Below are 13331 nucleotides of genomic sequence, written 5' to 3' on the forward strand. Positions count from 1 at the left end.
CTCAGTTTTGTGCATGTCCACGCATGCTATTTAGAGTCCACCCAGACAACTGATGATGAAAGAGAGAACAACGCAGCTGTGCGCTATTAAAAATAAATGGTGATGAGATTAGATAGAATTCATCAACCCCTTTGTCTTCTCAATGGCATTTGGAGCCTCTGCCAGCTGCTGACACTCTAAAGCATCACGTATCTTCTGCAGTAGAACACATGAGGCACTGGAAAGTATGCTGGGGCTCCTCCACAGTGCAACACACTCTCACACTCCTGCCTGTATTTTCTTTTTCGATAGAAACAAACTGTACACATGGACTCTCTTATTTTTACCAAGTAGTATTTTTTAATTCCTGTTTTTTTGCTGAAAAGATGTGTAGCGAGGATGCAGGGATCACTGCATCAGTATGTAAATAGTGCCTCATTATACTAGTACTAGTGCAACCAGAAAACGATTTAACAACACAAAGCAGACCAAGACCAAGCAAGTCACACAGTAGTGGACATTTTTTGTCTTCTCCAAATTCTGTTTGGAGAAAAAAAAAAAAAACTTGTTTCATTGTTCCAATTGTTCTTATTGGTATTATTCCTATTCCATTATTTTTGTCCCAAGGAAGCAAATATTCTTTGTCAACCAATAAAAGGACTGCAGCTCATTTTGGTCCAGTTTAATAGACCCATGCAGTTGATGTCACACGTGCCAAGGAACACAATAAATACAAGCTAGATTCAAAGGTATTATTATTTGGTGACTGAGGTGAAAGCTCACATAGCTTATTCCAATCTTTTGGACAATTATGGAAACTTGATGTTTTCCAAACAACTCATCTTTTCTTCAAAGTCAGCTGGGATAGGCTCCAGATCAACTGTGACTAAATTGGATAAAAGGTAAAAAAAATAAAAATAAAAATCATAGAAGGTTTTCAGGAGTGCCCCCAAAGGACCTCAGCCTCAGTCTGCTCTGACCTTTTTTGTAATGTGCAGTTATGGTGTCAGTCCAGTCCAGCTTATGGTTAAGATGAACCCAGGAACTTGTAAGGTTTCACCACCTCAATGTCCCTTCCCTGGAGGTTCACTGGTGATGGTGGGGTATGGGGGCGCCAACAACAATCAACAACCAGTTATTTGGTCTTGCTGGCATTTATCAGGAATTTTAAGATGGTATTTAAAGCATTCAACTGCGGGTGTCCTTATGACATGATGGTGCACAGAAAAGGCCTGGTCTCCCTTAAGTTTTTGTATAAGTGAGACTTAAGCTTGTGTGAATGAAAACCAAAATAAATTCAAACTTCTGCATCCAATTCTTGTCTTTAAAAATCAAGAAGTCAAGAAGCATTCAAGAATGTGGCTTTGTCACAACTTTAATTAAAAAAAAAAAACCAAAAAATGTCAGGTGATGCATATTACACAGATCATGGTATACACGATTCATTGAAAAACAAAATCATAACACTAATGCAATTTCCCAACATGCACACACATTTGCAATACCGATTAACAAACATGACAACTTTCATCATGCATATGATTTTGGTCGTATAAAAATACATTGTTAACAGACGATGTGATTGTATGATCGTTGATTTAATCTATGTTTACTGCTTAATGACCCTCTTTGACTCTGCTTTGGCAGCTTTTGATAAATGAGGCAGATTGTAAATGTCACTGTTATCAAGTGTTTTTTCCCCCCCACCCTCGACTGAGTCACTTGTCTCCGAGGCTGTAATTAAACTTGTTCCCCTGCCACAGAATTTAACTGTGTGTGTATGTGTTTGGATATGTGTCGCGTACTTAATGTGCAAGTCACTTTTCATACTTGTAATGTCCTTGCCACAGTCAACAGTGATACCTTTGCCAATGATTTGCTGTTCTGGTGATGTTGTCATGTGCCACATTTCACTGTGAGCTCCGTCTTCACAGTCTGAACTAATTTATTTTTGGCCGAAATGACAGTGAAGCCCACTCAATAAAACCAAGATATCGCTGTCAGGTTTTTTTGTCCTCCCCCCCCAAATATAAATAATCAGGAGTAATTTCATCATCTCTATACCTCAAAAATGAAACAATTACATTTTACAATTTTCATTTCGCTAATTTCAAGGAATACCGAGAAATGATGTAAAGATCTCCTGTCACTTTCTTCCAATGTTTTCCCTAGTGGTCTGAATTCACTAGCCCAACCTATAATGAAATTGAATATGTGTTCATATGGCGTTTGGTCAGTAAGCACATGTAGTTAAGTTAGAAGCATAACATCCAGAGTTACTCTTTTTCCTGATAGGCTCTTTTGCGGTGTTTGTCCGAAATGGAAATTGGTGGTCTGTTTCTTTTAAAGTCCACACTGCAAATGGTTTTTCAAAATGAATTTAAAAATGTATGGACTCTCTGGGTATTATTATACTGCAAATACTGTGTCATTAACCATAACACTGCTGTGAGAAAAGTTCTGCGCTTTTTAGATAATCGTCTCTTTTGGCTGGGCTGACAAAAAGTAGGGCTATAATCGACTAAGGACTTCCACAGTCAAATATGATTTGGTGCATTTTCTCCCTAGTTGGCAATTTTGTTGTTGTAATTGTGTAATTGGAAATGCCAAAATTGATAATATAAAGGAGTTAGTTGAAAGATTCAATAAGTACTTTTTAAGTAATGCACCAAACCAAGACAGCATGGACCACTCGGCCTCAGGGAGCACACAAGTGGTGACACACGAACAGAGCATGGTCAATTTGCATAAAAAAACAAACAAAAAAACATTGGTTGTCATTGAGGCTGCACAGTGGAGGAGTGGTTAGAAAATGAATGAATTGTTGTCATTGTTCACGTGAATGAGCCGTTCAAAAGACTCAACTCGTTTGCGAACTTCACATCTCCACTGCTGAGCACTACATCCCTCAGTAACAAGATGTCCTCCAGAGTGCATATTATTGTGTCATGTCCTGCCATGTTCTTTTCTGAACCAGATGTCTTTTCTCTGGGCAGGGGCAGATTGGGCAAGGACGGGTGACATTTGTCGCTACAATGTTAGGCCCCTTGTTAGTAGGTAGAAGAACCCCTGTGGGTAGAAAAAGAACAGATGTCATCTGGGAGGCGTGGGAAGTGTTTGACCATGACAGATCATTCGGGGGACGCTGTTAAATTGTGGTGTTAATGAGATACCATTGATATGATTTTTGGATTGGACATTGAGCTACTGAGCTACTAAATGCATCCTTTTCAGAAGTGTAGATAAAACCTAGTCGGCTGAAGTAATCTGTTTTGTTCTTAGTACCACAGAATACTGTGAAAAATGTCTGAACATAATGATGATGTCTCAGATAGGATCATTTAACAGTCTGTTTAGACACCTTTGAACATAAAACCTAACCTATGTGAAACTGTATAAAGTGTTATAAGTTGACTTAAGAGCACGTCTGGGAGTCACAATGGACTCTGTAAATCATATCATTGTATTATGAGGTATCTAAAGGCCCTAATTAAGTTGATATAGAGGTATATCCCCCAGTCCCACTGCCAGATAATGCCATTCATATTGATGAGTCTGCAGAACTATGATGAAGAACAGCCAATATATTCATAGAAAACTATCTGCACATGGCAGCTCCGTAGTTGGAGGTGCCAGCAAAATGTTCAAGTAATTGCAAATGAGTTATAGCGACGGTAAAACAATTGTTTAAACCTGTGTGTCCTGATTTGGTCCTATTAGAGAAAGCGCAGCGAGCTATTACCTGCACATCATCACAATGTAAACTCGACAAACAGACAGTTGTTTTATCAAGGGAGCACAAATAACATTAGCATTTATTTAGAGTTGGTTTTCTGGTCACATGGCACGTTCGGTAATCACTCTGACAGCTTTATTTTAATCATATCCAGCTCAGGAGGGAAACACATCTAACTAGCTGTCAAGCTGTTAAATGCTGCAGTCATCTACTAGTCACTAACAGGAGCTTGCTGTAAGAGCTCTGTTCCTCATGTCAAGCTGATGACAGTAAACTATAAACCAAGCGCCATAGTTCCCCATAGTATTTTGTATAAACTGTTTGAAACTTGTCCTGTATTTTTTTCCCAAGTGCTCATTTTTTAAGAAGGGTGGCTGATGGTGATGCGAACCAGGGTTGTCCTGTGGTACCGCCCATAACCAACCACAACATACAAGATAGCTTTGTTCCCCTCTACTGTATTTGAAGTGCAAATTATTGCCCCAAACCATTTCAAGCGTCTAATAGTGACACGTGGTTGAATTTGAGGTGCGTGACCGGTAAAGTATTAGAAACACTTCACACATCAATTAAAATTGATGTTAGGAAGTAAAGATTCCTGTATGCAACTTCACCACCGTTGAAGTATAGAAGTATTTCATTCCTGATACATCATAATTGAACAGCATTCCCGCAAACTCTATTCTTTCTCATGGATAAAAATGACCTTGTGTCCTGAAAGTAAAATAGGTATTCCAGTCAAAGCTAAATTACTCTCTCACTCGACTCCTCTGTGGTTTGGCGCTTTCATTAAACACTGTGCCGTCCATCACAAACTTTGGCCCTGTAGGCTGTCTCGTCTCTTCACTCCGCTTGCCAATAACTAGGGATTTCAGTGCCGCATTTTATGATCCCCTTCCACTGTCTGCTCACTTCATGTTCTATTTTGCAGCATATTTTTCCCTATCAAGGTAAGAAAAATACATTGTCTTCTCTTTATATCACACAAAATATTATAGCCTGGAACTCAGCTTGTTCATTTTCATACCAGGAACCGAAGTGAATTCAATGACCACATCAATGAAAATTCATGAATTTTCTCCATCTCATACTCCAGCAATTGTATCTAGAGCCCCTTTTTGCATATGTTTACATAATCAATTTCTTTTTTTTTCTAATTCTATTACGAGGGGAACAAAGAGGGGGCCACTTTAGAAGGTGCAATTTACATAAACATTGGCTTGAGATAGACAACTGTCTGATGGAGGCTGAATAGTGATTATAAGATTTGTGTGTGTGTTTGTGGCTGGATCCACCGAGAGAGTAAATGTGCAATTGCCGTGGTATCAGATGCCTGTCCTCTTCTGGATCAAAAACAGTCTCTCTGTTTTCACGTAAAGAATGACACAGTGCTTGATACAAGTTTGCATTGGAATTACACATGGTTAAAAAGCATATGACATTTGAATTACGTAATTTAGCTGCAGACCTTCGAATGGCAACATCATGCATAAATAATGGATCACAGTAGTAGTGAGCTTATACTGTGCGTGTCTGCCCACATTTCACGACACTGTCTTGTGTTATCTATTGTTGTGACCTGCCAGCTGCAATAAAATTGTGAATGCTTTCTTCAAGTTTCTTCAGAGGTGAACTTCTGATTTAAAAAAAAGCACTTTGATAGTGTCAAAACCTGGCATTTTCCAACAAAGAACGGCTTCAACCATTAAATAGCATAATTTCAACTATTCAGAAGAACTGTTGAATAACCTTTTAGCAGCCAGCTCCATTTGCTTCCTGATTTTAATTCCCCACCCAGGTGCAAATCAGTTCTCTAGTTTGGCAAATCAGGAAAAATCAGAATATGCTTTGAAACAGCGCTACCTCCAATGCCGAAAATGGCTTGTCCGGGGGTGACATGCTCTGTAAACTGTTGGTTCTGGGGCGAAAAAGAGAATATAATTGCAGTGATTGAAGCCCACAGGTGCAGCCTGCTTTACATTCGTTCAAGATTTGCACAATGTTGGGTGAGAGGATGTCAACCAGCATAAAGCTGCTGCCCTCTATTCTTTGTTCGTCAAACTGCTAACAAGTGCAAATTATTTTTAATGATAGGCCATACCGTCCCACCAAGCTCCTATTCACAAACAATCACACTTGTACATACACACACAGCAAATTATGCACATTTGCTACCACACACCTTCAAAATTACATTTATCAATGGAGGTACATTTAGCGTAATGGATGACTATAAACTACTTCATAGCATCAACGAGATGAATTCTGTTGCCCCGATTCCTTTAATCAAAAGAAAAAAAAAAGTAGTGGATTTATGGTGATTTCACAACTTATATATTTGTAATCCATACCTTTTCTAATTTGACCTGGAATGGAAACATGAATGAATATGATATCTGTCACTGTTGTGGTGTTATTTTCTATCCTAATAGTTTTAAAGTTACATTTAAAAGATGATGAAGTTTTCTATGTTCTAACTACGGAAATATTCCATTTATAAATAAGGAACCCTACTTGCCGGAAATTCACTTGTCACAGTTCCATCTGGAACCCATTAACCGCAATAAATTAAGGATTGCATATACGCAATGTATTATGATGCAACAAATAAGCCTTTACATTAGATAAATGTTCAGTTTTGAGTGACACTGTCAGAAAAGCGCAATATTTATTTCACCTTGTTTTTATTTTTATGATTCGATGCTGCATTTAGACTACCTGATTTTGCTGCAAAGGGAGAGAAAGCAGGAAAAAAGCTCAAAACATAGTAGTACATTACAATATGGCATGTATGAGACAGACATCGATCTAATTAGAATGCAGCACCATATATGCCTCCCACATCTGTCATAATATCAAGTAACAAACATGTTATTGGGTTTCTAGTTATGGACTAACTGAGATAGATTTTCATGTCTGCTTCAGTCTCTCGCGCCAATCCATCTTTCTTTGAGTTCATGTAGATTGCTATAGCACGGGCCTACCACTTATGGGGATACATGTGCGTTTCATGTAATCACTAGTTATGGGATGTTAATTGTGTGGATTGACAGCCTGTGGGATGTAACAGGAACAGGTGGACTCTTTACTCACAGCGTGAAATTAAATTGATGTCTTGTTTGTGGCAATTGTCATTGTTTTGGGGGAAGAAATAGTAGAAAACTTAATTTTCTAGTTAGAACAAGCATTCATAATGCTGGCTGGTGCTAAGAATCAATTTGCTTTGCTCTCTCAGGACTCCTGGAATTTTCTCCTGTCCTCCTTCGATACTTCATATCAGGTATGGGTTCCAAACAAGGATGTAAAGCAGGGGTCTCAAACTCATCTTACCACGGGGCTGCTGGAGGTAGTCAAGTATTCCACAAAAGAAGTACAACTGATCCAATATTTTCAAACATGAATGGTTCTTCAGAACATCGGGTTCTCTCGCCTACTCATTGCTGGCATTGCTGCCTCGCTGGGAGTGCTTCCGGCTACCCAGCATGCCTTGTGGCACTTCTTTTGTGAAAAGTTGCTCAAGTGTAGTTAACTAGTAGTAGTTGTAAAGTGTGTTAACATAGTTGTGGTTTATGACTCCCTGTAGTGGCAGTAGTTGCCCTATGCATGTTTACTTACCTGTTTTATGTTTGTGTTTGCACTGTGATTGTAGTGTTCTGTCTCGTGACCCCCCAATACATTTTGTAGGGGGACACAAATATGGTCCTGGCCGCAAGTATGAGACCTCTGGTATAAAGGTTATGTATGTAGAATAGGTATTTCATAGAAATTGGCTGTAGCCTTCTGTAGTATAGTAAATAAACACTTTCTTTTGTCTTTTTTTAAGTGGGAGGGAGACAACCAAAGAAGAAGCCGAATGGTAATCTTCAATTATGTATTGCAGTGTTTGGTATACACTAGAGTAGCTGTAGATACTTGGTTCCAGCGAAATGTGAAGTCATTTGCTTGTTGTGGTTGTGTAGTCTTTTGTTTAGTCTTATAGGCCCCTTGTGTCTTCTAGGGCACAGCACAAGTTTTTTGAGATCTTTTAAAGAGCCGATGAAAAGATCCAGCAGATGAGTTCCATCACTTTAATTCCTCTTCGTCTGATTGCTCCTGATGAGTCACAGTTGACCGAGTCACGCAGCTGTGTGATTCTCAGTGCGCTTATTCATACAGTATGCCGCCACCATGACAGCTTCTTGTCGCCGGTCTCCTCCCCATCTCTTTCCCTTCCTCACAAACTGCTAATGAAGTGAATCACTCCTGTTTTTTTTTCCGATCCCCAACAGCTGATGGTGAGAAATTGCATCCACAATACTCTTTTAATTAGTATAAAGAATGAATTGGTTGAGCATGCCTTTTCCCGTAATTGCTTTTTCCTCAGCTTGGATTTAATTGGGCAGTGGTACGTTGCTATTGATCTCTTTTGATGTGCTTTAATTTGGATAATTTTATCTATTTATTTTGTGTGAGACTAGTCAGTTTGTCTTGAAGGGGGTTGAGGTGGGAACAGTGCTAGGCAGAACGGCTTTATTCAGTTAGCCTTGGGTTCCAGCATGCAGAGGTGACTATAGGTGAGATGTTGTGACCCAAAGGCGGTATCACAGTTCTATTACTGTGTTGAGGCTGCAAGTGAGCAGCACTTTCATCCCACATCAACATCTTATGAGTGCAAAAGCGGAGCAGTAAAGTCAGGGACCAAGGCATTCTATGATGTCCTTAACAAGCCTGCAGGCCACCACATATTCCTTCCAGCAGCTACTTTATAGTTTGTGACTGATTCATGCTGTGTCATCTCTCCCCTCCTGAGTGCATCAAGAAAAAGCAATTTTCAACCTCCTCCATTGTTTTATAATTAGTTTGCCTCTCTGCGTGTGATTGTAGATTTGTTTGCAGGGTTAGTGTGTTTGTTTGTGCAATCACTTGTGTGAATGCCTCCATTTACCTGTGTGCCTGCTGCTGACTGGTGTGCCTACCTTACAGGGGGAAACTTTACCCTGGCCGAGCTGGGAGTGTGTGAGCAAACGCCTGTTCCGCATCCCGCCGCTGTCCCCTACTGCCCGGAACTGGGGCTCCTCCAGAGGGGCTACTCCCTCAGTGCTGGCTCCGATGCAGACTCTGACCCAGACGGACCGCTGTCCCCTGACCGAGCCATCCAGCTTTGGGCCGGAGGGGGAAGAGTTAAGTCTCGCCGAAGCTCAGGAGTGTCCAGTCATGAGAACTCGGCCCTGACCCTCACCGATTCTGAGAACGATAATAAGTCTGACGATGAATCAGGTAGGAAACATGAAGATGTGGTCACGATAACGTATTGTCATACGTATGTGCAACTGACCTGAGAACAAAATAATGTCAAACCAATTCATAAATATTCAATAATAATATTCAATTACACTAAATAGACACTTCAGTTGGTGCAACCGTGCAAACTCATAACATTCAATTAAATTGAACTGAATAAATAGAACCGTTTAATTAAACTGACACATGTGGTCCTCGGTTCAGATCGTAGTATGAATTTTATCCCGACATTGTAAGCATAACAAAGGGGTGGTTGATCAACGATCTTTTTATTGCAAAATCAAAACAAGCTACTGCTGTACCACAACCACGCCAAAATGACATCAACACGCTCAACTGTCCTCTCTGCAAACAGACATCCTCCTCCCACACCCCCCCCACACACAGTGAAGAACAGCCTGTCATGTTCACAGACAGTCGGAAAACACACAACTCTTTAACACCACACACAGGTTTTAAGCATAACGGTTTGAATTTGCACGTCATTGGGTTGCCACTACAGCACCAAAATGTTGAGTTACATACTGTAAAGTGTTAGAAGAACTATTCAATTTGGCAGTTCCTCCTTTGCAACCAGAGCTTGACTTCATCAATCAGACTTGACTAATTATGGTTAATATTGACCGCCATCATGAGATGGCGACAAGCTGGCACATGAAAGCTAAATCACATTATGTTGGTGGAAATTAGCTTGTTGACACTTTCCTCTGCTCTTACTATATTGGCTCTCACCAAGAGTAGTGATGGAGCTTGAACTTGTTGCTTGAGGCTTTCCTGTTGCATTTCCCTGTTAAACCGACAATTAACTGACAAAACATGATATATTTTTTTTAAGAAGCGGCTTTACAAAACAGCACAAGATAACAGCCAAGAATAGGTTCAAGAAGCAAAGAGAAATGAGGCCGAGACAGGGACGACACAAATCTACGTGGAGAGACAAGATTGTCAAATGTGCCTGCATTATATGGATAAAAGTAGCTCAGGACATGAAAAAACATGGTGGCAGATTTGGGAAGCCTTCACCCTTCAGTGAGCTGACAAAAGCTATAATATGATGATGATGAGAAGAAAGCAAAAAATAGAATTTTGGTGTTTGAGTGTTGGTTCCCATGTGGAATAAATTTGAAAAATACCCAGAGAGAGCAACTTTGTTTATTGCACACATCCTATTTCCTTGTTAATCCTGAAGTAGCCCTAACCCTCAATGTGGGATTCTCAGATGTGTCAACAGAGGTTAATGAAAAGTAGACGGAAGAAAGAAACAACAACCTAATTAATTACATTTTCATCAGCCGCCTGAACAGATGTGCTTGAACCTCTGTCATACGAGACTTGTGTCAGCTGATCAAACTACTCAACACCCATTAAACACATCATGAAACACCTTACCTGAGATGCACCTCTCAACCCAATGGCTGATAATTGGTTTGTGGTTAATTACCAAGCTAATCTTGCAACCCACCATGTCTGCTGTAGACGGCGTCTAAGCCTTTTGAGGCTTTGAAAATTAACATTTCAATCTGGCACTAAATTATGATGAGCATTTGCTAGCACTGTGTCTGACTGTTATATTGTCATAAAATACATTTTCTTGCACTTCAGAAGTAAAGAAGTGGCAACTTATTGATACTGCTGCTGTTTGCTTGTTCTACTAGTTGGCATAAGATCTTTGTCAATCTGCCACCCCCAACCAAATATGTAGTTATTAAATCATTGAGGTTAATGTTGTTTGTTTATGGGTGATTCTCCTGAAAGGAATACCATAGAGGCGGCCTTTGAGGGGTATGACGTGAGGATTTGATGCAAACACATAGGAGATAGTGTTGAATACTTTATTCGTGCATCACCATTTTGTGACATGCAAAAGTTTGTCACAAAGACAATGAAAGAAATAATAACAAACAGTGGAACTTACGTTTCAGCTCCTGTTATTCCCAACGTACACACTAGTCTTGGTTTGGTAACTCTTGGTTTGCCTAAAATTGTGTTGTTTCTTTGCAAAAGGTTACACGCTCCCTAAATATGAATTTTTTTTGGTAAATTGCTGTCTATTTTTACAATTGTATTATGTAGTTTGAGTATCTGATTTGAAAGAAATACGCTTACAATTTAAACTTCAAAAGTTTAATATGTTGAAGTGTGTATAGGTCCAGTGGCTCGCAGCTTTTGGCTCGTGTGTTGGAGACATGAGAGGTAGTGGGGAAGCCAGATAAAAGTGCGTGCGTGTGTCTGATAAAGCCACTTGCAAAACTACTTAGTCATTTTGAATGAAAAACACCCTACCTCTGCTCCTGCATCTTGGTCCAAACATAACATCTGACGCTGATGGCATCTCAAAGCACCCAGCAGTAAGATTTCACTCCCCCCAGGCCTAAATAATATGAGCTTGTGTGTGTTTGTGTGTATACTCGCTGTGGCTACAGGTATGTGAACGTGTACAACATGTGTGTAAAAATGTGAAACAGGAGCAACTGTGTCAAAAAAACAAGGGGAGAATCTGAGAGTCTAATAATAGAGCTTGACTGAGACAGACAGAGAAACATCATAAACACATGCTAACAAATCAAAAAGATGGTGGCGTGCCAAAACTCCAAGCTGCACTTCTCTCATCTCACTGCATCTTAACTCGGCTTCCAAAGTCTCACTTCTTCCACCTGCCTTTTTTCCTCCTCTTCATCAACTTCCAAGCTTTTCCCTCTGTCTTCTGTCATCTCTTGCTGTGTGTCTCGCCAACTCTCTGCATGCTCCTGTCAGGTGAGTGACTGGCAGGTGTCAATGTCAAGGTCTAAGGTTCCCATCTGGGTAGGAGTCTACGTGTTAGTGAATACGCAAACCTGCTCTATTGCAGATCTCAATGCCAAAATATAACCAATAACAGATATCAGGGAAGTACATATATACGTATGTGTTTGCACGACACCTGGTCGTAGATTTAGAGCTGGATTTTCTTGGCTTTGTTGGTATTATATTGTTTGTGTGTATTAATTGAATTTTAGTTTAGGCAAAGACAGACTACAAATACAAATGTTCCATTCCATCCCGTTCACATTAGGCTTTCCAGCGTTTGGGTTGTGTTATTTACATCTGCTGATCTGCTTGTCATGAATGGATCATTGAGCTGAGTGGTGAACGATTTCGGTTAAGGACAATTCTGTTACATACCGTATCTGCGGTTCTAACATCCACATTCATGTTGTGGTTGGCCTTTGTTGTTTTCATTGGAGAAAATCATTGAATCATTTCAATAGTTATCTTCTTTGGACACATTTCTGATATTTCATCTTGCCTGGCAACATGTACTATTTTTGAATGTTTGTATAGGGAGGGGATGAAAAGTATGGGAAAACAACAACGGAAACCCGAGTCAATAACAAATTAACAAGTGTGATCTGTAGACAGATACAGGTTGTCAGTCAAGGTGTTTGCCGCCTTGGCCCGTCTCAACGCAATTACCGCCAAAGTACGCAATTTGCAACATTTTAAACAGGTGGTGCAAAATAATCATTTAAAGGCTGTAGTGGCCAATATAGCGATGAGGCCTGTTGATGAAGTGTATGATCCACTGTGTATTTACAGATGGCATGTGTTAATGACTACACTAATACAGCTAAAAACATGCTCTTTGGTAATAAACTTTTACAGTATAACCTCCAAAGTCAAACACACCAGAACCTGTACAGTTTGTGTGGGCTTTGCAATCTTGGTGATACATTTATTGTATTAAATATATTTAGTATAAATATATTTATATTTACCTATATTAAGATGTATTTTTCATTTTTATATTTCGATTTAATGTTTAGAAGTTAGATTTGACATTTATATTTAGCATTGATATGTACTTTATACATTGAGCATTAGCATTTAGATATATATTTACCATTTAGATTCACCATTTCATGTCTACTTCAAATTTGGAAAAAAAAACTTAAATGTGACAAAAGTAAGCAAAATGTTTAAAATACTGTATATCAGCTAAATGAGTGTGACTGAATATTTACATTCATATTTGTCATGTTGTTAATACAAGTGATGGTAGTGATGATTAATTAATTAACTCAAGTATATGCCACTTTTTAAATAACTTTCATGAATGCATTTAAGAAGATTCCAAAGTTTTCCTGCATCCAACTTTATTGTCAAGTATTGAATTGAGACACTTCTCTTTTATTGCCCCTTCCAGACACTATTAAAATAAAGAGAGTAGAACACTGACTTGGCAGAGCTGATAGTGAGTTCAATTTGTGCAAGCACCATAGTGAGACAAACAAATATGGGCGTGAAGAGCAGCATCAGGAGATTTCATTTTGGCAAAGTGGAGGAAGAGATTTAGTGT

The 13331-nt window shown here is 39.4% G+C and overlaps 1 protein-coding gene across 17 annotated transcripts in view; it reads left to right on the forward strand.

The window, feature by feature from the left end:
• Positions 1–13331, forward strand: part of tenm2a (teneurin transmembrane protein 2a) — a 181686-nt gene that overhangs the window by 45866 nt on the left and 122489 nt on the right. For 12 of the 17 annotated variants that reach the window (XM_058063582.1, XM_058063592.1, XM_058063580.1 and 9 more), the window contains 3 exons: positions 6951–6995; positions 7539–7571; positions 8678–8971. The exons of 1 other annotated variant lie outside the window; for it this stretch is intronic. In XM_058063582.1, the coding sequence (XP_057919565.1) occupies positions 6951–6995; positions 7539–7571; positions 8678–8971 (372 nt within the window). The remainder of the gene's footprint in view (positions 1–6950; positions 6996–7538; positions 7572–8677; positions 8972–13331) is intronic. 4 more of the 17 variants (XM_058063586.1, XM_058063587.1, XM_058063588.1 and 1 more) reach the window with 1 other exon arrangement.

Source organism: Doryrhamphus excisus, chromosome 23 (assembly GCF_030265055.1).
Source record: "Doryrhamphus excisus isolate RoL2022-K1 chromosome 23, RoL_Dexc_1.0, whole genome shotgun sequence".
NCBI lineage: Eukaryota > Metazoa > Chordata > Actinopteri > Syngnathiformes > Syngnathidae > Doryrhamphus > Doryrhamphus excisus.